The sequence below is a fragment of the Mustela putorius genome, unplaced genomic scaffold (genome assembly GCF_011764305.1).
Source record: "Mustela putorius furo isolate JIRA1106 unplaced genomic scaffold, ASM1176430v1.1 tig00000095_pilon_pilon_pilon, whole genome shotgun sequence".
Lineage (NCBI taxonomy): Eukaryota > Metazoa > Chordata > Mammalia > Carnivora > Mustelidae > Mustela > Mustela putorius.
This window is the reverse complement of record NW_025421280.1, coordinates 31,229,890-31,253,545: the sequence shown is the minus strand read 5'-3', so window position 1 is coordinate 31,253,545 and position 23,656 is coordinate 31,229,890. Positions and strand designations below refer to the sequence as shown.

At 55.3% G+C, this 23,656-nt stretch overlaps 1 protein-coding gene across 1 annotated transcript; it reads left to right on the top strand.

The window, feature by feature from the left end:
* The first annotated feature begins 175 nt into the window (after positions 1-175).
* On the top strand, positions 176-23,588 carry TECR (trans-2,3-enoyl-CoA reductase). Its single transcript, XM_013054077.1, has 13 exons — positions 176-328; positions 20,592-20,642; positions 21,284-21,335; positions 21,656-21,700; positions 21,793-21,896; positions 21,974-22,089; positions 22,180-22,285; positions 22,389-22,461; positions 22,556-22,599; positions 22,673-22,730; positions 22,815-22,903; positions 23,259-23,304; positions 23,389-23,588. Exons 1-13 carry the CDS (start codon positions 314-316, stop codon positions 23,514-23,516), a joined length of 927 nt encoding a protein of 308 aa, XP_012909531.1. The 5' UTR covers positions 176-313; the 3' UTR covers positions 23,517-23,588.
* Positions 23,589-23,656: the final 68 nt, after the last annotated feature.

Here is a 23,656-nt window from a genome sequence, read left to right as displayed (position 1 = left end):
GCCAAGCACCTTTCTGCTCGTCCCTGTCCGGCCTGCGCTCCTCCCCCTCGGTGTGTTCCGCAAGCTGATTGGCCAGCCTTATGGCGAGAGCGGCTAGGTCTTGCTGAAGACCAGCCTCACGGGGCGGGGTCGAAGGTGAGCTCCCCGCGCGCTGATTGGCTGTAGGGGCGCGCGCGGCAGGGAGGGGCGGGGCCGACGCAGAACCGAGGTTAGTGTCGCGCGGCTGTCGCGAGCGCGTGAGGGAGTCTGTTCCTTGTTGCGCGCAGGTAGTCAGTAGCGGCTGCAGGCGCAGTAGGGGCCGTGTGAGGGAACCATGAAGCACTATGAGGTAAGGAACGAGGAAACCCGCACTGAGCGGCCGCCGCAGATTAATTCATTTTTCTTCTTCGCGGAACCACGGGACCCCTTTTCTGCTCCTGTGCCCCTAAGGGCGACCGGGACGGCGCAGGCGCAATGGGCGCGCGTTGTGCCCCGGGCCACTCGTAAATTGCAGTGCGCATGTGCAAAAGGGTATTTATAATTCTGCAACCCAGGCTCTTTCAGGGTGTCTTTTTCTTGGGGTCTCTGCAGGATCCGGGAGGCTGGCAGCTTCCTTGTAGCTCCCCCAGCGGGGTGGGACAGACTTGGCAGGGGAGGAACAAAGTACGGGACGCTTGCTCCCTATTCGTGGGTGTGTTGTACAAGCTTGTACCATGCCACCTCCTCAGGTTTAGTTAGGAAGGGGCTTTGCAGTCAGCCTTCTCCCGCACGAACTTTGGACCCCTTCCCTCGACCTGGACGTCCCCGAGAAGCTTAGGCGGTGAGGGAGGTTCCAGGGCTGGCCCCCGCCGAGCAGCAAAGCTGATCTTGCGCTTTGGTAATCTAAGAGATCATCTTAGTCAACCCCTGCACCCGGGAGAAATCTCATGCCCACAGCCATCCTGGAAGCCCAGGTCTTCTGACTCCTAACTTGGGCTTCTTTTCCCCTTAAAACGAAGTCTTCTAATGCGCCTAGCGACCTAGCTGATAATATAATATTAATAACTTAATTATTTGATCATTACTGACTTTTAAGTAACATTAAGTAATAAACTTTTACTTATACGCATAATAATAATTCAGTTTGGGATTATTCTTGTGCTACGAGATTCTGTTACTTGATTTTGTTATTCTCATAGGCCTCTGAAATTGGAGGCTGTTACTATTCCCATTTGTATAGGTAAAGAAATAGTCTCAGAGACGTCGAACGACTTGCCCAAAGGCCCCCAGATGGTAAATGCAGAGCAGAGAGATGAATTCAGGACTCCAGAGTCTTAGTTGCCAGCTCCTAGGCCATGCTGGTTCTCAAATGAAAGTTAGCAGGTAGAGATATCTTTTTTCTCTCAATTTAAAAAACTGTGGCAAAATACACATAATATCAAATTTACCATCTAATCATTCATTGTCCTGTTCAGTGGCATTAAGTACCTTCACATTGTTGTGCAACCCTCACCACTATACAGTTCCAGAATTCTTTCCTTTTGATTTTGCAAAACTGAAACTTTGTCCCGTTTAAACAGTAATTCCTTATTCCCCATTCTGCACAACCTCTGCGACCACCATACTGCTTTCTTTTTCTCTTTTTTTTCCCTTCCCTCTTTTTTTTTTTTTTTTTTTGGTAGGTTCCACACCCAGCATGGAGCCCAGTACTGGGCTTGAACTCGTGACCCTGAGATCAATAGCCGAGCTGAGATCAGGAGTTGGACACTTAACCAACTGAGCCATTCAGGCACCCACACCATATTGCTTTCTGTCTCTGTGAAGTTGACCACATTAATAGTCTCACATATAAGTGAAAGAGATTCCCTGTTTTTATTTACAAGTTGAATACCACTACCTCGTTTGTCCCTTTTATAATTATTATTTTTGGTAATTTACCCAGAATCTTTGAAACATTTATCCCAGAAGTTCTCACTCATTTTTGACATAATACCAAGAATGAGGAGGTAGAATTCAATAGTCTCTGTTACCCCATTCAACTCTGATTATAGAATAAAGTTGTAATCTAGTTTTTCCTCTCAAACCCTCTTATAATCCTAGAGAAAAAGCCACAGTTCAAAAGATGCAGGATGGAACATCCATGTGACAGTTTGCAAAATGTAGTTTTAGCTTTCTTACTTAGCAGTCAGATAAAGTAAGCCTCAGATAAACTAAGCCTCTGAGGACCCTTGACATCATCACTTTTGTTCCAGAAGCTGAGAACAGCTTGAGGGCCCATGGTTTGGACTGGAGAACATGTTTTACTTTACTGAAATCTTTTCCCTCCCAGAAGGAAGGTGGAGCTTCAAACCCACTGTTCAGAGTGATCTTGGAGGGGTACCTGGGTGATTCATTCGACTGGGTGTCTGATTCTTAGTTTTGGCTCAGATTATGATCTCGGGGTTGTGGGATAGGCTGCCTGCACCTGGATTCATGCTCAGCCTGGAGTCTGCTTGTCCTTCTCCCTCTGCTCTGCACCCCTTTCCTGCATGTGCTCATTCTCTCTCTCATAAATAAACAAATGGATAAAATCTTAAAAATATTAAACAGGGCACCTGGGTAGCTCAGTGAGTTAAGCCTCTTCCTTCTGCTCGGGTCGTGATCTCGGGGTCCTGGGATCGAGTCCCCCATCAGGCTCTCTGCTCAGCGGGGAGCCTGCTTCCCCCCCTTTCTCTCTGCCTGCCTCTCTGCCTACTAGTGATCTCTGTCTGTCAAATAAATAAATAAAATATTTAAAAACAACATTAAACAAGCAGACAAATAAAATCCCCAAAGTGACCTTGGAGGAAAAAAAAAGTTAGGTATTTAGCTGTGTTCTCAATTATTCTTTGCTAACATTTGCCAAGTAGTGTCTGAGGTGATAGCTACAGTTTCTGTGTGGGAGGAGCCCTTGTGTCCTGGCCCAGTTTCACAGCAAGCAGATTCTTGTTACTCCAGGTGTTTGTTGCAGATCAATAAAAATAGCACCGGTGCTTTCACTAACATTTAACAGTTTGAGTAAAAGTTTCAGTGATCTACATCAAAGAGTATATTTCTGTTCTGGATCTTATGCATCCTTCCACCCCATCCACCCCAAGTGACCCCCCTGTCTACTGAGGGCATAGCCTCCCTCAAAAGACCTTTGTGGCTCTGAGAGAGACCTCGAGATTATGAAGTGCAGTTTACAAAGGATAGAAGTGATGCTTGAACTGTATGAGGTGTGACACGTGTCACGCAATGAATTCACGAGGGCTTGTGTCTGATGTTATGGCAGGTAGGGTTCCAGCTGGAGGGCAGATTTGTTGCTGTTTCATTTACAGTTTAGCATCATTGCTAGTCTCCCCTCTGTGATCCGGGAGGAAAAAGTATCCCTTCAGCTAACTGAGATGAAGCAGATAGAACAGGTCACCCTTGGGACCTGGCTGAAGTCGTTTCCTTGGAAGGCCAGAGCAGGCCTTGGGATTGTCTTGGGTTCAGAGCAGGGTTGATAGGAGAACCTGCTTATCCTGCTTATCCCAGGCTACAGGATATATTTTTTTTTATTGCTGTTTTTGTCATTGCAGATGGGGGGGGGTCAAAGTAATGATCCCAGTAGTAACTGGAGAAACAGCTGCTGCATCTTGTAAATTCCTGGGAGGATCAGTGCCTCACAGTCTCCTTGAGCCTAGATCACTGCCCATTCCCTTTAGCTGGGTACATGGAGATGAAGCCTCATCCCCTTGGGGTCCCTACTGCCCCCATTTAGGATCTTCCATCCCCACAAAAAGGGTAATTCTGTTGGTGCTTATTTTGCAAATAATTCCAGACCAACATGGTACCCTGCCTGAGGCAAGTTTTGTTTCAGCTTTCTCTGCAGGAATAAGTATGTGAAAGTTCTGAAAGTAGAGTTCTGGTCCCGAACTCTATTTAGAGTCAGAAAACTGGGCAGGAAAGGAAAAATTAAGGAGAAAGTAGACTGACCTGTCATTATGTCATAGGTGTGTGGCCTCTGGACAGGCCTGGGGTGGAATCCTGGCTCTGCCACTTAACAAATGATTATGTAACCAGGACAGCTTGATTATCCTCTTTGAGCCTCTCTGTGACTGCTCCTTGAGGGCAGGTGAAACCTACGTATTTGGGAAAGCAAAGGCCAGTATTAAAGAACATTACGAAATTGCAGGGAATCTATCATGAAAGGGTATGCGTAAAATGCACAATTCCATTATATGAAAGAAAATCTTGTTTGATTACCCAGTCCTTTAATAGATCTCCAGACATCCTGTTGAGTGGAAAAAAGCAAGTTGCAAAAGATTCTATACGTTTAAAAAAGTACCAAATGAGCTTTATATGTAATGTTCATGAATATGTACATAATAAAATGATAAATTGCAGTTAGACGTCAGAAATATTTGGGAATTACACAGAGGAACCATTGCTTGGGGAAGGAGGGATTGGGGAGAGAGAGGTTGGGGAAGGCTTCAGCTATGTCTGTTTTATTGGGGGAAAAAAAGGAATCTAATGTAAATATCTGTTAAATCTGGGAGATGGGATCTTGGGTGTCTGCTATTTTCTGTACTTTTTTTCTTGTGAATTCTTGTGTACTTTTGGAATAGGTGAGGGTTAATTAATGTGTGTGTCTCTTTGACTTTTGTACTTTCAATTTGGTGCCTGTCTGCAGAAAGGTGTTGTATTCTGACACAGGGACTGCTTGGCCACTTCACTCTAAACATCTTTCTGCCTGCTGCAGAGAAAGAACAGGCCTTCCAAAAATGCCTTTGGATTGATTTTGCATTTGCGGATAGGCTGGGATGCTGGTTGTGATCCCCTCTTCTTGGGCTGGATAATCCTGCTGGATTAATAGCAGGGACAGGTCACATTTATTGTGTCCATCCAGAAACCTAAGAGGTTGGGTCCTCTTTGTCCCCTCATTTGTGGATAAAGGACCTGAGGCCCAGAAGGGTGAGGGAACTTGCCCCAAGATCTTGTCGTGGTAAAGACGGGATCCGGACCCAAGTCTGTCTGAGTCCTCCTCCATAGAAGAGGAATCAGGTGGGCACCAGTATTACTTCTACTTTACACATAAGAGAAACAAATTAAGTTGCAGTGTAGCTGGGCTTTAGCCCTGAGTTTGGCTGTTTTGTTTCTGGCCCTGCTGATGCTTCCAGAGGCTGCTGGTGGCAGGGCTGGGCTGGGCTCTTCCATTGTTCTAAGAACAGAACATCCCTGGAGGGAGAATGGGAGGGTACACGGTGGGCTGCTGACAGTGGGTCTGCCTCGGCCTTAAAATTGGATGGACTTGACCCTCGGAATTCTAGAGGTGAGAGTTCCATCCGTACTGTCAAGCCCGGAAAACCACGGAGAAGTTTAAAGACTTTCCTTGTGTCGGTGTGCTTCAGGCCAAGAGCCTGGGGTTGGGAGGGGTGGGGAGATGGGGGTGTGGGGGCGTGTGGGGGTGGCGGGGTGGGGGGGGTGGGGAGGGTGGGGCGGAGCCTAGGCAGAGGAGGCGGGGTGGAGGCGGAGCTGAGGTGGGGAGGTGAGTGGGAAGATCTGAGTGGTGGGAGTGGTGGGTGTGGGTGTGGGTGCAAGCCGGGTGGTGGGACTCCCTTGAACCCCTTGAATAGCAGGTTCCTGAGGAGAGTTTAAGTGGAGAGTTGACAGCCCTGAGTGGGGACTATGCTAGAAGGGGACTCAATAGCACGGTTGAGTTTGGTTGGGAATCCCTGTGCTTTCACTGACAGGTTTGGCCAGAGACCTGGGGCTGGTTGGTTGAGTTCAGCTTCTGTCTTAACACCTTCTAGCTGATGTTGCCAGTGACAGGTGAGGAGGTTTTAATACCCAGGGACAGCCAGAGCATCATCATTGTTGTCAAGCCACTACTAATGTAATACTCTTAGTGCTTTTTCTTTGTTAACTCACTTAATCCTCATAGTGAATCTATGAGATAGGGACTCAACAGATGGGGAAACTGACAAAAAAGTGAAGCAAAGGGCGCCTGGGTGGCTCAGTGGGTTGAGCCGCTGCATTTGGCTCAGGTCATGATCTCAGGGTCCTGGGATCGAGTTCCACATAGGGTTCTCTGCTCAGCAGGGAGCCTGTTTCCCTCTCTCTCTCTCTTCCTGCCTCTCTGTCTACTTGTGATCTCTCTCTGTCAAATAAATAAATAAAATCTTTAAAAAAAAAAAAAAGTGAAGCGAAGCGCCCTTGGTCCCACAGCGAGTGGCAGAGCCAGGGTTCTGCTGGACCAAAGTGGGCTTCTCTGTGGGTGGGCCCCGGTGCCTGTGCACTGAGGAAGAATGAAGTATGTGGTTGGGAAGGACATGGTGGTCTTCGGTGGCTACCACGTCTGCCCTTGGGACAGACACTTTACCTCCTTGAGCTTCAGTGTTCTCACCCGAGAAGGCAGAATAAAGACCCCTATCTCGGAGGGCTACCTGTGGGGTGTAAAGTGCCCAGCACACTTTGTGGCCCGCAGTCAAGATACAGAGCATTAGGTGGTTAAGGACAAATCATCGGACAGATGGTCAGTCAAATTATCTGAAATGCTTTCTGCATGTGACCTCTTTTGAATGACTTCAAACTTGCCTGTGAACAGGCCATGAGGCTTGGTTCATTGAACGTGCTGCTGGAGATGGGTTCATGCTAAATAATATGCCTAGAAGGTGGAGGAAGAAGCCCGTGATCAGTGATCAGTCTTGATACGCTGTCACACACGCTGAAGTCCCATTTTGGGACGATCTATTCTTTCTCTTTGGGAAGATCCCTGGCCGAATGGAATCACAGTCAGAACCCACTTTTTGCCTTACTGTGACCAAGAACCATCCCAAGAAGTGGGTGTTTCAGGTGGGCCTGGTCGTCTGGTGTCAGTCATAGCCTCCTCACTCAGAAGCGGGCAGCTTCTGTTCTTGCCCTGCCTGGCCATGCCCCATTCCCCCCCGCCCGCCCTCCCCCTGCTGCAGAGCTGCAGGGGCTTCCCCATGTAAGTAGGAGGATCTTAGCACTTGTGGCTCAAAACCATCCCTCAGAGACTTCTTGGCGTCTTCTGTCCCCTGCTGTCCTCATTCATCACTACACCTCTGTTTTTCATGTCCTTAAACACCCGCAGCCACATTCCTGCCCTGAGCACATGCCTGTTCCTCAGCCAGAAATGCTCTCCTCTGTTTTTCTCTGGTCACTCTTTACTGTTGAGAGCTCAACTTCAAAGTCATGCAGAGAACCTTCCTGGACCATCCTCCCTGGGGTATGACCTCTGCCCCCTCCCCTAGCACCCCGTTCCTCTCCTTCTGGCTGTGGTTGCATTTTCATCTGGGTACTTCACGGTCAGACTGTGAGCTCCGTGAGGGCAGGGACTCCTTGTGTCTCATTCCTGCAGCTTCCCCAGCATCTGACCAGTGCGTCCTTGTTGAATGAATGATTGGATGAATGAACGCATCTTCTCCTTGTGGTCAGGATCCTGGAGGGCCAAAGGGTGAGTGTGGGGCTGCTGCTGGGACCTGGCTGAGGACTTGGTCTCATGGGTTGGGCTGAGCCAGTCCTTAGTGGTCCTGATTGGGGGAAGCTGGCTTCTTATGGCCCATTGGCCTCGAGCCACAGGTCCAGCCCAGCCATGTCACACTCACTCTCCCCGTGAGCTGCTGGCACTGCATCTGCTGGCGGCCTGCCCCTGGCCGCACAGGGTGCTGGTAGGTTGTCCTGGTCCGAGCGTTCTCGTGTTGAGGGGTTTCACTTGTCTGCTTCCATCTGTCATTTACTCATTCATTTGTTCCAGGGTATTTCTCTCTACCTTTACTGTACTAGGAATACTGGGCTGAAGTAGCCACAGTGTCTGCCCTCAAGGTCTTTCCATCTAAGCTGAGGCCCAAAGGAGAAGGTTTTTAGGGAAGGGATGAGGGGCAGCAGGTGCCAAGGCCTGGAGGCCAGACTTTGTGGGTGTCCCATGTTAAGAGGTGAGGTCAACAGGGCAGAGACCTGTGGACTTATATCCTGAGAGTGATGAAGTCCCTTTTCTGTTGATTTTGCCTAAGATTTAAAATTTTCAGAGGGTGGTTTATTTATAAGTCCTTGAGGGGCCCTTGTGTTAGGTTTTTGTTACATAAATGCACAGAGTAGTTTTTCCTTATTACTGACTAATGGGTGGTGGATGGTGTTTGGGGCTCCCCCACCCCGCCTCCTCTAGTCCCGTGGTTCGTTAGAGATGGGCCACGAGCCTTTCCCAGCCCTCTGAGGGATAAAGGGCCTCTCAGTAGGTCACAGTGACTGGCATGCTGGCACAGCCCTGTCCCTGTCCCTGCTCGAACCAGGCTCTTATGTAAGCAGTGTCCCTAGGCCATTCAGTGGGCCCTGTAGACTACAGGGCTTGTGTCATTGTCGGGTCCTTCCGAACTCTGTTTTTCCTTCTTAAAGGGACCAGGGAAAACTGGCTGGGGCCATGCCAGTTTGTGACGGGGCCCATGGGAATGGGCCTTTCCTCGGGGTGGGGCGGGTCGGCCGAGTTTGGGGGAGGGCGGTTGAGCACTGGCACCGGAGTGTCAGCATCAGGAAGCAGGTCGGAGCTTGAGGGACTCACAGAGCTGGAGCCTCCACTCTTCTTGTGGGGAGCAGCTGTTTCCCAGGACCCCTCAGGAGTCTGACTCCCCATTGGGGGAAGGTGGGATTGGGGAAACATATCTCTTAGTGGGGAGTGGGGGCGGATCAATCAGAATTCTTGAGGAGATACATGTAGTCTGAAACAGTATGTTATTGCTTACTATTTACTGCAGAGACTGAAGTCTAACTAATCTCCTGGCTGGGGATGGGGATCCACCCTCCATCTACCGCAGGGCAGGGCTGGGTTGAGCTGTGCAACCCCTGTCCTGAATATCAGTGTTTCAGGAGAGGTGGCTTTGCCCTTCCCATCTGGGAATCCCGTCATTCAGGGCTGAGCTTGAATGTCACCTCTAAGAGGTTCCCCTTGACCCACCCAGGCCACACTCACCACCCTGGGGCCTCTCCTGTTTCAGTTCTCTGCATGTAAAACTTAGCACCTACTGAGGGTTTGTGTGTGGGAGCCCCTCGATCTCTGTAAGCCTGGGCCCCTGGTGGGGACTTCAGCACATACCTTGGAACGAGTGATGATGTGCATGTCTGTTAGAGACCCTGGCCTACAGAGCAAGGCACAGGGCAGGCTCAAGCAGTTTGCAACATCCCCGATGCACCGCCCCCAGCCCCCACCCCCCATAGCACCGCTGTCCGATGATGATGCCTGCTCCTCGGGGCTGGCAGTTCCAGTGGGCTCCTGGCCTGGGGTCATGAAGCTGGTCACTGCTCATCTTTTGGTGCTCTGGAGTTTGACCCTCCCCCCCCCCCTTTTGGCTCAGAGTTACCTGAATTCCGAGTTTTCATGTAAGGATAAGGTGGGGATCCCATGGATAGTGCTAAGCCACAGACCAACAGACTTGGGCACGGTCTGAGGAGTGGGCGTAGGGACCTACTGTGTGCCACATTCTGGCTCACCTGGGGTGTCTGTGGATGGCACACAGAAGTGCAGTCATTGCCAGGCTCCCTGACTCGGCCTGGGAGCATGCACCCTGGAGAGAGAAGGCACGGGGAAGGACGTGCATACAGAACTCCTGGGTTCGTTGTCCCTTGCTTCATTTTCCTTCTGCTGGGGCCAGGGACACTTTTGAGAAAAGCAGCTCGGCACCTAGCACCGGTCCAGCACATTGAGGGGCTCAGTCAGCATTTCCTGAGAGCGTGAATGGGAACTTCTCAGTCAACAGAAAAGCCTTGTAGAACTTCAGAGGACCCCCAACCTCTGCCTTACGTGCTTTCTCAGTGAGCTGGAGTGCTCCGTGGGGGCTGTTAATGGGTGTTTCAGACTAAATATCCAAACCTGAGCTCCAGATTCCCCCTCAAACTTGCTTTTCCCCATTCCTGTTAATGGCACTTCCAACCTTCTAATCACCCTACTCCTAGGCTGTTTGACTCTGTTCTCTCATGCCTGGCGTCCTGAAGTCAGCAAATCTGTAGCTCAGCCTTCAGAGTACTTCTGGAATGCAGCCCCCCCCCCCCCCCAACCCCCGGCCCACGTCTGGAGTCGGCAAACGTTATCCATGAAGGGCCAGATGGTAAATATTTTTTTTGGCCTTTGTGGGCCATTCAACCCCTGTGACATCTTCTCAACTCAATCATTTTGAGAAAAGCAGCTCTAGATGATACATTAAACAATGAATGTGGCCGTGTTCGATACAACTTTGTGGATACTGGAGTTTGAATTTCATGTAATTTCCACATGTCAAGATCTCTTAGCTTGTACAAAAACAGGCGGTGGGCCAGAATTGGCCAGTGGGCCATAGTTTGCCGACCCCTTGGTATAAGCCATCTTTTATTTTAATTTGATATTATTGGGCTCCCTGCTTCCACCCTATTCCCCTATAGTCCAGAAGGATTCTTTAAGTCAGGTCATATCCCTGCTCTGCCCAGAGCCCTCCAGGGTTCCCATCTCACTTGAAATAGAAGCCAAAGTCTTAAAGTGGCCTCTGAGGCCCTGCACAACCTGTCACCTTGCCCCATTCCCCTTCTTGCTCACTCCCTCCAGCCACATAGGCCTCTGCACTGTTGCTTGAACACACCAAGAATGCTGTACCTCAGGGCCTTGGCACAGGTGCTTTCTCTGCCTGATGCTGTCCTCAGATTTCTCAGGAGCTCTTTCCCCAGTGCGTTCAGGAATTGTCTCAACGTCTCCTCTGTAGGCCTTTCATGATCACTTGATATAAAACTGCACACTCCCCCTTCCCCTCTCACTGCCTGTCCCCTTTTCCTGTGCTGCTTTCCCTGGGGCAAGGGCATCTTCTAATATTACGTGTAACTTTATTTATCTTTGTCCCCCGCAAAAAATGTCCTTTGCACATGGGCAAGGTTTTAGATCTCTTTCCATAGCTGAATCCCCAGAACCTTTAGCAGTGCCGACATGTAGCCACTGTTCAGCCAATATTTATGCACTGAATGAATGAGGCTCAGTTTCCCCAAAAGATTAGTAGTAAAAGAGATAATTTGTGTTGAGAATATGTCTCCTCCCCGCAGGAGGCATTAGCTGTTGGCTGTGTTTGTAAGGCTGGCCCTGGGGATCCTAGAGTGGGTTCTTCCAGAAGAGCTTCCGGGGTGGACTAACCTGCCTGCCCCACTGGGCCAGAAGTGCTGGACACAGGTTGGGGGTCGGCCTGGATGAACTCCTCCTGCTGCTCCCATCGGCTTGTGTCTGCAGGGCTGTGTCTCCTGCCACGTCCGGCCTCTTGGCCTGATGGCACCTTCCTGCTCAAGAGATGCAGAGACCAGACATGGTCACCAACTTCAACTGGCCAGGCGGTGCAGGGGTGCAGACCTGGGCCATTCCCTGAGGGTCTGGGGCCAGGGACAGCCCTGGAGGAAGAACGTTCAGTTCTAGGGCGCAAAAAGATGGGGTCCTGCCGCTGGAGCTTGTAGCCAGGGCTCACTGGGCTGGACTTGTGCTGCTGAGCCTCATCCTCCCTGTGTATGAAATGGAGTAACAATGGCAGTCTGACAGAGTCAGTGTGAGCTGGTGATGGCTGGGGGCTTGGTGTTAACAGCCCCAGGAGGCAGGGCAAGGAGGGGTTGGGGAGCCACTATGGGAAAAGGCTGGGGCCCTACTGGGAGGGGCTGGGCCTGCTGAGTCCCTCAAGGGATTGATGTTGGGCTTCTTCCAGGGGGTAGGGCCTGTTTGAGGAAGGCAGGCCTGCTTGAGGTGGCTGTCCCCATCAGTCACTTGGGAGCTTTTGAAGCTCTGGGTGCCGGCTCCCCTGTTGGAGACCCTGTGCTGCTCCTAGGTTGCCCCGGCCAGGGCTCCTCAGCCGAGTCACATGCGCGGGCAGGCTTCTGGACCGCGGGGCAGAACTTCTGCCACATGTGCCACGAGACTCATCTGTGTGAGGTCCTCTTTCTCACATTGCCACTGACCAGATGGAGAAGCCAAGGCTCAGGCAGGGAAGATTGGGCTGCCCCAGGCCTCTGCAGAACTATGTCTTGCTCAGTGTTGGGAACTGCTCCCTCCTAGGCCCTGCTTTTCCACCCCTGACGGCCTCTACCCACTACAGGAAACCGTGTGGGAAGCATTAAGACAGCTGCCGAGCCTGCCTGAGCCCTTCCCTGTGATGTCAGAAGGCGACAGGCCTTTTGCCTTGGCACTCTGAGTGTGCTGGGGCCACGGGAGGCTGAGGCCTGGGGAGGAGCAGTCTCAGCCCTTGGGATCTCTGGGGGGACACTCCTGGTGGAGGTGGCACGTTCTGTAGGGTCTGGACCTTCCAAGACTAGTGTGCTGGCGTTGGAGCATCAGCAGGGAGGGAGGTGCCTTTCAGATCATTGGATCCAGGGGCCCCTTATCCCTTTCCCCTGTTAGCAGTTAACCCTGCTCTTCACTGTGGCCGTGGTATTACATCGTGGTGGTGAGTGGGGGCTCTGGGCCCAAGCCGGTGGGTTGGCACTGGCTCTGGCACTTCCTGGCTGTATGCCTTGGGGGAGGGCCCACTTGTTTCTGAGCTGCCTAACGGGGGTCACAGTCCTTAGCTTTCAGACCGTGTGAGGCTGGGTGTGCTATGCACGGGAAGGTCTTTGCGTAGTCCTTGGCACAAGTAGGCATTTGATAGACATTACTCCAGAGGCACTTCCAGATGGCACAGGCCCTAGCAGCTCTGCTCTGGGTGGGCCAGCACTCCCTGGAGGCTGGAGAGATGCGGCCTGTGCCGGCTCAGGGAGCTGCGTGTGCTGTGGGTGCCAGTGAGCATCTGGTCAACAGGCCAGAGATCGAGTCCCTGCCATGTTGGTTCAGTGTCCCCTTCAGGTGGGGCTTTGTGTGGTTGCAGCGACCAACCTGGGGTCACATGAGCACCCAGAGAATGCTCTCCAGGATGCTGCTGGGCTGCATGGGCTCTGCCAGCGTCTCTTGGCCCCCATCCCAGAACCTAGGGATGTTGGCAGTCACACACTGACTCCTCTTGTCTGGCCAGTGGGGGTGGGAGATGGAAACTGGCTGGTTGAGGGCCTGGGAGTGAGTCAGGGTCTCCCAGCCTTTCCCAGCCTTGATGATGCTCTGTTCCTACTGGGACACATTGGGGAGGCTGGTGCAGCTGCCCTGTGCACCTCAGAAATGGGGTCATGAGCTGAGGCCACTGGGGAAGGAGGTATTTCTGGCGGAGCAGGTGCAGCCTGTGCTGGCTTCTTGGCAGCTGAGCCCAGGGTCTTCTCAGCTACCCTGGCATGAGCAGTGTGACTTTGATATTTCTGGAAAGTGGAAGGGAAAATGAGCTGCAGGTCTCGAGTCACTGAGTCCAGGCAAATGTGTCCAAGCCTCTGCATCTGTGAAATGGGTGGGCGGGCTGGGTGCCCTGCTGCTTGAGGCCAGACCTCCATCCTCTGGGTGCAGCAGCCCTTGGACCCTGAGTGGGGGTATGTGGGGGCCACCAGTGCCTGGGCCAGTCAGCTGAAGGACCTGTCAGGACCGTTGCATCTTTGCCCGGAGTCCTAAGTTGCACTGAGCAGGGCCTGCACCCACAGCAGCCCTCTTGTACCCTGGGCCCAGGAGATGTCATCCACCAGGGCACACACTCCCTCACAGCCCTGGCTGCCCCGCACAAGATGGCCCAGATGCATGGCCTTTTCCTGGCAGGCAGACCCCTGTGGGGTCCCAGAGAGCCTGCTGGAGGCAGGGTGTGCTGCCTCGTGCCATCTCTCTGCGGGGCCCCTGCAGAGTTTGTGCTGGGTGGGGGTGGGGGTGTGGCCCCAGAGGCCTGTTTGTGGCAGGCGCTGGCCATCCTTGAATACACAGGAGTGTGCATCTGGGCTGAGGTGGGTGTGCCCCTCACCCTTTGGAACTCAGCTTCCTCGTCTAAGAAGTGGAGCTCACAGCCCCTGCTCCCTCGGCTGCTGTGCGGTTGGAAGGGGAGGCTGAGGGGAGGGGCCTGGGACGCTGCTGCAGCTCCAGGCCTGCTGTTCTTGACACAGACCTGTTGGGCAAGTCCCATCTTAGGAGGCACAGAAGCTCCAGGTGTGTAAGTGGGAGTGGATGAGGGCGATCTGGAAGCCAAGGCGACTCTCAGGCCTGTGCCTGCCCCTTGTTCCAAGGGGTTCTGGGATGTGGACTCTGCCCTGAGGCTGCTGAGTCCTGTTCGCACATGGGAGGGGACTGGGGAGCAGTGGGCCTGGCTGTGTTGGTAGGGACGGGGACACTGAGGCTTGACTGAGGGACACTGATCTCCTCCTGGGCTGCAGGCCCTGTGGGCAGTGGTGCCTGGGCTCCCCAGCTCCTGCAGGAGCAGGATTTGCAAAACTTGGCTCTTCACACCTGGGCTGGGGTGATGCCTACTCCTCCTGCCGCCCCTCCTTCTGGGGCTCAGGACAGAAACTTCAGCCTCCCCCCGCGCCGTCCCCCTTCAGATCATCAGCAGACCCTGTGCTTCTGCCTTTACAGTCTGTCCAGACGCCAGCACTTTTCACTCTTCCATGGCCACTTCCCTGCTCCCGTCCACATTATTGCCGGTTCCCAGGGATGCCTGCGAGCACCCGACCCCACCTTCCTCTCTTCACAAACCCTCCCTGGTACCCACCTCACTCTGGGTAAAAGCCAGAGCCCTCCCTGTGGCCCACAAGGCCCTTTGTGACCTGCCCCATCCCTTCTGTGGCTTCATATTCTACTCTTTCTTGCTCACTCAGTTCTGGCCACCTGGGCCTTCCTGCTCCTAACGTGCTAAGCCCGGCCCAGCCACAGGGCCTTTGTACTTGGTGTTCCCTCTGCCTCGTGTGCACAGTTTCTTCTCTCACGTCCGCTGGCCTTTGCTCAGATGCCCTTTCCTCAGGGAAGCTTTCCCTGACCACTGTGGGAAATGGCCTTCCTCCCCCCACCCTGGATCCCCTGCTCCATTCTGCTTTTCTCCACAACTGTTGGTGACAGAACATGTCACTGTTGTCTGTCCCCCCTCCCTCACAGCATGCACAGTCTGGGGGGCCGTCCTGTGAAGGCATGGGCTTGGTTTTGTTCACTGCAGTACCTGAGATGCGGGAGGAAGGGAGGCAGGAATGGATGAAGGAAGGAATGAATGGATGCAGGACAGTGGCTGCCAAGACCCTCTTAGCTAGTAGGTGGCAGAGCCCTAACAAGTGCTCCCTCTCTTGGTCCCGTCCTGGTCCCATCCTGCCCCCATCCTGCCCTGGAGTTGCCTGCTTGGCGGGGCTGTCTTCCAGCAGGTGGGAGTGGAGTCTACGGCCACAAGGGGGCAGTGGAGAGCAGGGCCGCCTCCACAGCACAGTTTGGGAACCACTGTAGGGACAGCACTGCAGCCCCGCCCCTCTCCCGCCCTGGGGTCTTGCTGTTGTTAGGGTTCCCAGATACTGTCACCAGCTGGGTGGAGCGTTATCACACCACCTCTCTGACCTTGGAGTCCTGTGGTTGGGCCCCTTCATGGCCTGGTCAGGATTATTTGCCTGTACTATTTGCCAGTATTGGTCTAGTAGTATTTATTCTTCACAGGATGACTTTTAGGCTGGGCGAGTTTATGTACTTTTTGTGGTTGTTATTAGCTTTGTAAATCTTATAGTAATCCTGTGAGATGGCAGGTGAGGGCAGCCCACTTTATACATGAGAAAATGGAGGCTCAGAGAGGTTGAATAACTTGTCTAAGGCCACACAGCCAGGAAATAGGTGTGTCTTTTGGACCTCAGATCCTGGGGAATGTGCTAATGGCCAAGAAGGCCCTTGAGCCTTCCTTGTGAGGGGGCCATTGGGCCTGTGGTAGTGCCTCTAAGGGCCCAGGCCATGTAGAGCCTGTCAGCATGGATCCCTTCTGTGTTGGGGTTGCTGGTGAAGAAAGACAGCAGGGTTCCCCAGGAGCTGGAGCTGGCTTGGTCACTGACCCTTTCCCTTGGTGAGCAGTGCCCCAGAGCCTGGGGGGGGGTGGTCCAGCTGTCAGAATGTGGGGCTTCCCAGGGTCACTGGAGTTGGAGGGGCATGTCTGTGGGCCTCACAGAGGCTTCTCTGGAGCTAGGTTCTGTCCTAGGATAGGGAGAGCTCCAGGCAGTAGCTTCTACCCTTCTGCTCTGGGGTTTGGCAAGGTGGGCGTGGCTCCTTGGCTTGTGGTAAAGGCAGAGCAGGGAAGGGCCTTGGCTCGGAGGGTAGTGGGGAGGGAGCTTTAGGTCCTGGTGTGTGTGACCTTGGGCAAGCCCAGTTGCCTCATGCAGCTGTTTACTGAGCCTAGCTCCTTGCTGGGCTGTTCTGGTTGCTGGGAAATGATGGAGAAGAGTCCTTGCCCTCGGGAGCTGGTATGTGGGAGTTGCTATTCTGAGGAAGGACCTCACTTGGGAATTTGTCTGAAGGCCCGAAGATGTAAAGAAAGAAGGCCTGTAGGGTCTGGGGGGCAAGGAGTCCACGTAGTGGGAACAGCATGTGCAAAGGCCCTGAGCCTCTCCTGTAGTTGCATAACTGCTCTGCTTTCCCACTGCTCTGGGTTTCTCATCTGTTAGATGGGGTTCATCCCTGAGTCTTGCCGTGGGCATCAGTACTGGCTCAGAACAGGGCTCAGAAAATGTCACCCTCATTTCTGCTAGTGCTGTGCTGATCTGCAACATCTTTTATTTCCATGAAGACAGTGAAGGCCATGGGCCCTGCTGCTCAGCAGTGGCTCTGAGTGCTCCTCTCCAGGCTGGGGAACGTTGCAGCCTGGTCCCCACGGCTCTTTCAGGGTGGGCTGTGTCCCCACCCTTTGCCCTGCTCCTTCTCCCCACCCCCCCATGCGTGACCTTATGGCATGCCACGAGTTGCTCTTGGCTGGACCCTGGAATCTCAGGCGCCTGGGTGAGAATTCCTCCCAGGCTGGTGGAACTGTCATCGCAGAGCCACGCTCCCGTGTCTCAGGCCAGCACGTTTGCCCTATCCTTGTCCTCTGTGTCCATTGTGCCTGAGGCTTTGGTGCCACACCCCTTGCTTGTGGTCAGTGCTGGGACCTTGGGCCAGTGACCCTCCTCACCCATCTATCCAATGTAACACCCCTTCTACCTAGCCCTTACCCTGCCTCTAGCTCTCTTAGGAGGGCAGATCTCTCCTTTCCCCTGGCCTATCTTCTCCCCAGGGATGAGGTCTGGGCCTGCTACCTTGCCTTTTCTGCTCAGGAACTCTGCCTAGCGGCTGTGCTCAGCAGCTGCGTGTACACTCTGACCTGGGCTAGGCCTACCCTGGGTTCCCATCCCGGGCTGGCGTCAGGCCTGGCAGGCGAGTGTGTGTGTGTGAGAGAGAGCGAGGGAGCCAGCCGGGGGAGGGAGAGAGAAGCATAGGACAATGGGAGGCATGCTCAGCACGGGGCAGGGGGTGGGTTCGCAGTGGGGTGGAGAGGGGTGCAGTGCGCGGGTAAGCTCTGGGACTGGAGCCTGGGAAGCACAGGACCAGGTCCTCTATGTTTCGGCCCTTGGTGTGTGGGTGGGTGGATGTGGGTGAGGAACCCTTGCTGCTCCCTGCCCTGGGACCTGTTTTTAGATGGGTAATTGGGGCCTGTTTGTTAGCCCTCCTCTTAAAAATGATTGAGGTGAAATTCACATAAAATTAACCATTTAAAAGTGAAGATAGTTCAGCAGCATCGAGTATATTCACACTGTCGGTTGCCCCGCTGCAGCCACCATCTCGATTTAGTTGCAGAATATTTCTGTCATCCCTAAAAGATACCAGGTTCTCATTAGGCAACATTCCTCACTGCCCTCTTCCTAGCCGCTGGCAATGCAGTCTTTCTGTCTCCTTGTGTCTGCCGATTCTGGACACTTGACATAAATATGTGACTCTGTGTCTGCCTTCTTTTACTCAGCATAAGTTTCTTCCTTTTCTTTTTTTTGCCATCTAGCATAACTTAAATTTCACTTTTTATTTTGGAATAATTATAGACATATGGGGAATTGCAGAAATTGTACAACGAGGTCCTGTGTCGCACTTCCCCTCACCCCTCAGGGCCTTTCAGACCTCCTCCAGGATGAAGGCTGCTGGATCCTGGGATTTGGGGGCAAGAAAGTGGCCCTGAGCAGAGGCAGCCCTCACCCTGGTGGGTTGGGCCCCTGGGTGCCGCCCCAGGGGCTAGACTTACCTCTGGGAGGGCGCAGTCTCCTCTCCTCCAGCCTGGGACTGGCCTGGGCGCTTCTGTGGCTGCGGCGGCTGGGAGTGTGCCCCTCTCCCGGCCACCCCTCCCGCCACCCAGCTTCCTCTCCCGGCAGCCAGTCGGGGGCCCCCGATTCTCCCTGGGACCCTGGTCTGGTGCCCAGGTTGGGGGAGAGAGTAGGATTTCAGCCCTCCCCCAGCAGCTGGCCAGCAGGGAGAGGGGCTGGTTGTATTTTAAGCTATTGAGTGGTTCAGCAGGAACTCGGAGGCCTCCTCTCCCAGGAGGCGCAGTGCTGCCTTCCCGCCCCACACGGGCTCCAAAGGCATGTGGGCACTGCCCCCCTGGGACCCAGGAACTATTAATATACTTGCAGCCACGGGGCAGGCCCTATGCCTGCCCAAGGCCCTGCTATTCTAGCCCTTTCTGGCACATTCTGCATGTGCCCCTTCCCTTTCCCATAAGTCCCCTCGGTGGGGCCTGGCACTCTGGGCGGTAGGACCGATTTTCTTTTTCTGGCCCTTCTGTTTGCTTTTGTTATCCGTGTGGCTCAGAGGGGCTCAGTAACATGCCCCCCAAGCCCACACAGCCGGGCCGAGCCTGCAGTTGGCAGCAGGCACCCTCCATCTGGTGCAGCATCAGTAGGCGGCATAGGCCAGGGATGGGTGTTGGGCCCTCTCCTGTCCATGGTGTGGGGCAGGCCTAGTGTATGTGGGCCAATAGGCCCACACGCTGCCAGCCACTAGGGGGGCTGGAATCTGTACCCAGGCCTGTGCCCTTCCTACCGGGTCTCCTCATGCCCAGTCTTATGGCCCCACGTTTTGGGGCCCTGTTAGGCACCATGCTGGTGCTTCACTCGAATTGTCTCATGAGACTTATAGCTCCTGGAGGTACATGCCTTCCTACCTGCCCCCTGCTGAGGCTCAGCGAGAAGGGAGGGTCTAGTCACCCAGGGACTGCACAGCAGGGCCAGACTCAGTCCTGTCTGCTGCCCACCACACCTCCTATCATTGGGGGATGGATAAGGGGAGCCCTTTCCTTCTGGGGGTGCTGGCTGCGGTGGGCCCCTCTGCCTGGGCTGTGGATGGGGGCTGTGCCCTCAGAGAGCCCTGGCTGGGGCCCTGCCCCGGGTTTCTGGTCCTGCTCCTTTTCCCATGCTGCCTTTGACTGAGGCTCTACCAGGGGTGAGGCTACAGGGGCTCTACCAGCACCTGCTGGCCAGTGGCTGACTTGAGGTCAGACCCAGCCCTGTCAGCCATGGCCCCATGTCTAATAGCATCTGTGCCAAGCCCTCCACGGGAGCACTTGGGCCTTTTGGGATCAGCTGGCCATTGCTGGGCCTCCCCCCAGCTCCAGCAGTTCATGTGTTCACTGCTCGTCTTGGTCCTTCTGGCGCCTTCTCTGACCTGCTATGGACGGGTGGGTCAGATTCCCCTGAGGGCTCTCTCCCCGCCAGCTCTGCTCCATTGCTCTGCTATAGACCAGTCACTCTCTGGAGGCTCAGAGCAGAGCAGTGGGGGGTGTGGGGTGGGGTGGCCAGGCTCTGTGCTCTGGGCTTTGTGGGGTTTGGGGCCTAGGTAGGGGTGCTGTGTTGGGTTGATGCAGTGGGAAGACTGCCCCAAAGGTGGCCTTGAACAAGGCCTGGGTGAACCTAGTGAGAAATGAGTGGAGAGGAGGGAGGTCAGGGAGGCAGCGGCCGAGGGCTCATCAGTCCAGGCTCCGGATGCTAGCTGGAAACTTCCTGGTTTCCTGACCCTTTCCATACTTAGGGAGAGGCTCTCTGCACCAATAATTCCGGAATCTGTCACCTCCCTGGGAACATAAATGCACAAGGAAAATAATCCGCAGCGTCTCTTACAGCTCAGAAGGGGAAATGGATGATCTATCTCTCGGATTCTCAAAATAGCTGGGATTTCTCCAAGCCAAGTGAAGTCTGTGGGCTGGAGCTGGGCGCCGGGGCTCGGGCTGCCTGCGGGCCGTTCACCCTCCTCCCATACCTGAATCCACCCTGTATTGGGCCCAGGTGGGAGGCGCCTCTGTGCCTGCCTCGGGGTCTCCCTGCCCCCTGGGGGCTGTGTCCACTGGAGAGCCTCACTTTCAGGGGTCCCAGCCCCCGGGGGTTGCCCCCAGGAGGTATGTGGCCCGGCTCCTTGGGGGGCTGAGTCTGGGGCAGTTTTATATTTAGCTGGGCCATGGCTGCGGGGCACTCGGGTTACAGCGGCACAGAAGGCAGCGGTGCCAGGGCAGGCGCGGGCTCCCTTCCAGCACCGCGGCAGAATTTGATCACGCCGGCCCGGCCCAGAGCGCTTGGCGTGGGGAGGTCCGCGGTGGGGGCTGACGGCCGGCAGCTGGGGCCGCCGACTGCGGTGGGCAGAATAGGGCAGCATGGACCTGAACATGAGCATGGTGGCCCGGGAGGCCAGCCAGGGCCTAACCCCGGGCCCCAGCCTCGGCCTCAATGGCCTCCCCCGGATCGCACCCACCAAAGTGACCAAAAAACCTAAAAAGGCTGTTCTCTTCTTCGAGGTGGAGATTTTGGACGCAAAGACGCGGGAGAAGCTTTGCTTCCTGGACAAGGTAGGACCCTGGTGCCAGCTGTACTGGGCCAAGGGCACTGGGCCCGGGTCCCTATTCCTTCCTGGGGCTTCTGGTTGTGAGGAGATGGGAGCTGTCCAGCTGGACCCTTTGTGCCCCTCCAACGTGTTTTGACTCCCTACCTGCTCCTCAGGCATACAAGGGACACTGTCCCCAGGCCTGTCGCTGCCAGCTTGGGGTGGAGTGGGCAGCGAAGGCCCTTGGGTGTGGCCAGGAGCTGGCTCCTGGTAGGAGGAAACGAAGCAGCCTTGGTGGACCCTGTAGGGCTTTGGGGCCTGGGAAGAAGGCGGGTGTTCTGGGACCTGCTGCAGGGAGTTCTGGTCCCTAGAGGCCTTCTTTCTGAGGGGAGCCGTGGGTGGGGTGAGGAGGAGAGACAGAGAAGCAGGCCCGGTGAAGCAGGGGTATCCTGGCCGCCTTTGGTTAAACCAAGCCTCAGGCCTACAGCTACCCCGCTCTGGTAGGGCCCTTGCTGCTCCTTTCGGCCTTGGGGGGGGGGGCTTGGACTCCACCCGTCCCCCTCCCGTAGCAGCTTCCTAGGCCCCCGGTCCAACCCCCTTATCAGGAAGGGTCCTTGATCATACGCTACCCTGCCCCAACTTCTTTGCGGCCTGTGCTTCCCCCAGGTGGAACCCCATGCCACCATTGCCGAGATCAAGAACCTTTTCACCAAGACCCGTAAGTCCAGGGCCCATTTGCGCTGCCCTCCCATGACCCCTCTGGGCAGGCGCCTCTGGGTGGGACCCAATTCTGCACTCCTCTCCCCCAGGGTTCTGCAGAGATGCCCCCAGTGTGGCCATTGGCTTGCCTGGAGCAGGTGTCCCTGTGTGGCCATTGGCAGGAACGCCCTTGCTGGCTTTCGGAAGGACAACATCCTGCCTCTGCCTGGGCTGTTTCCAGCTGAGGCACAGGCCTCAGAGCCCTTGTCCCAGGACTGGAGACGTGGGGTCCCTGGGCTCTGCTATGCTATGTGCTGTGATGCCCTGCTCTCCCCACAGATCCACAGTGGTACCCTGCCCGCCAGTCCCTCCGCTTGGACCCCAGTGAGTACAGCTGTCTGCTCGGCTGCCCCTAGGCTCCCGGGTGGCGGTGGGCAAAGGTCTGGGCAGCCCTGAGCCCTGGCCTGTCTCTGCAGAGGGCAAGTCCCTGAAGGATGAGGATGTTCTACAAAAGCTGCCCGTGGGCACCACGGCCACACTCTACTTCCGGGACCTAGGGGCCCAGATCAGCTGGGTGACGGTGAGTCTCAGACCTATTTGTGGCCTCCTCTCCCGTCAGCCACGTTGGGGTGACTCACCTGCTCCCCATACCCTCAGGTCTTCCTGACCGAGTACGCAGGGCCCCTCTTCATCTACCTGCTCTTCTACTTCCGGGTGCCCTTCATCTACGGCCACAAATACGACTTCACGTCCAGCCGGCACACAGTGGTGCAGTGAGTGGGGCCAGGTGGAAGGGGGCAGTGGGGGAGGGTGGAGAGGCCTGCTGGACCTGCCCAGCTGAGCCAGCTCCCCCGCCACCCTAGCCTCGCCTGCATCTGCCACTCATTCCACTACGTCAAGCGTCTGCTGGAGACGCTCTTTGTGCACCGCTTCTCCCATGGCACCATGCCCTTGCGCAACATCTTCAAGGTGAGCGCCCTGGGGTACCCCCCACCCCCGCTCCCTGCTGTGGGACATGTCCCGTCCTTCCCTCTGCTGGGCCAGGCCTCATCCCAGCCCTGCTTGCTTTCAGAACTGCACCTACTACTGGGGCTTCGCTGCCTGGATGGCCTATTACATCAACCACCCTCTCTACACACCCCCCAGTAAGTGGCCTTGGAGCTGCCCTGCCCCACCCTGGCGCCTCCCACCCCACCGGGCTCTCCCCTCATAGGCCTCCCTTCTCTGCTTCCCCTTCAGCCTATGGAGCTCAGCAGGTGAAACTGGCGCTCGCCATCTTCGTGGTAAGCAGGCCCGGAGGAGGGGAGTGGGGCGGGGAGTCTGGGGGGCTCAGGGCTGACCCTGCCGCTCCAACAGATCTGCCAGCTTGGCAACTTCTCCATCCACATGGCTCTGCGGGACCTGCGGCCGGCTGGTGAGTGGCCTGTCCCAGACAAAGGGTGGTGGTGAGCGGGCTGCTCCAGAGGGTCTCACTTGCCCCTCCTGTCCTGCCTGCCAGGGTCCAAAACCAGGAAGATCCCCTACCCTACCAAGAATCCCTTCACCTGGCTCTTCCTGCTGGTGTCCTGTCCCAACTATACCTACGAGGTGAGGGTCTGCCCTGCTCTCCTCTCCTCTCCCTCCAGGGGCTGGGGTCCCACCCACATGGAGGGGCCAGCCCCTAATAGAGGTGCCTGGCTCCGTAACTGCTTTAGCCATTTGGAGCATATGGAGACGGAAAAGCTGGCCTTTCTGGGTGTTGGGGCGTGGTTAAGGCAGCTCTAGGGGTCTGGGGGTGGCTTCATAAGGTTCCTGTTTACTCAAGGCCTCTCTGGCACTGGAGTTTGGTCTCCACCTCCTCACTCTGAAAGGGTTGGGGGGAAGAGTTGGCCCCGGGGGTTGGCGAGGGGTCTGCAGAACAGCAGGCATTAACCACCCTCACCCCTGACCGCTCTCCCCACAGGTGGGGTCCTGGATTGGCTTTGCCATCATGACACAGTGTCTCCCAGGTGAGCCCACTGTCCCTTGCTCCTTGGGGCCCAGCCTACTAGGGCTGTGCAGCCCCTCCCTGATGCCCCTGCTCTGCCCCACAGTGGCGCTCTTCTCCCTGGTGGGCTTCACTCAGATGACCATCTGGGCCAAGGGCAAGCACCGCAGCTACCTGAAGGAGTTCCGAGACTACCCGCCCCTGCGCATGCCCATCATCCCCTTCCTGCTCTGAGGTCATTCTGGGGGAGGAGTGGGGGACTATGCTCTCCAGCACTTGGAATAAAACCTGCCTCTCCCTGACAAACTTGGACTCAGGCTTTCTTTGGGGCGGCGGCGGCGGTCGGGGGGTGGGGGTGGGGTGGTGGTGGTTTT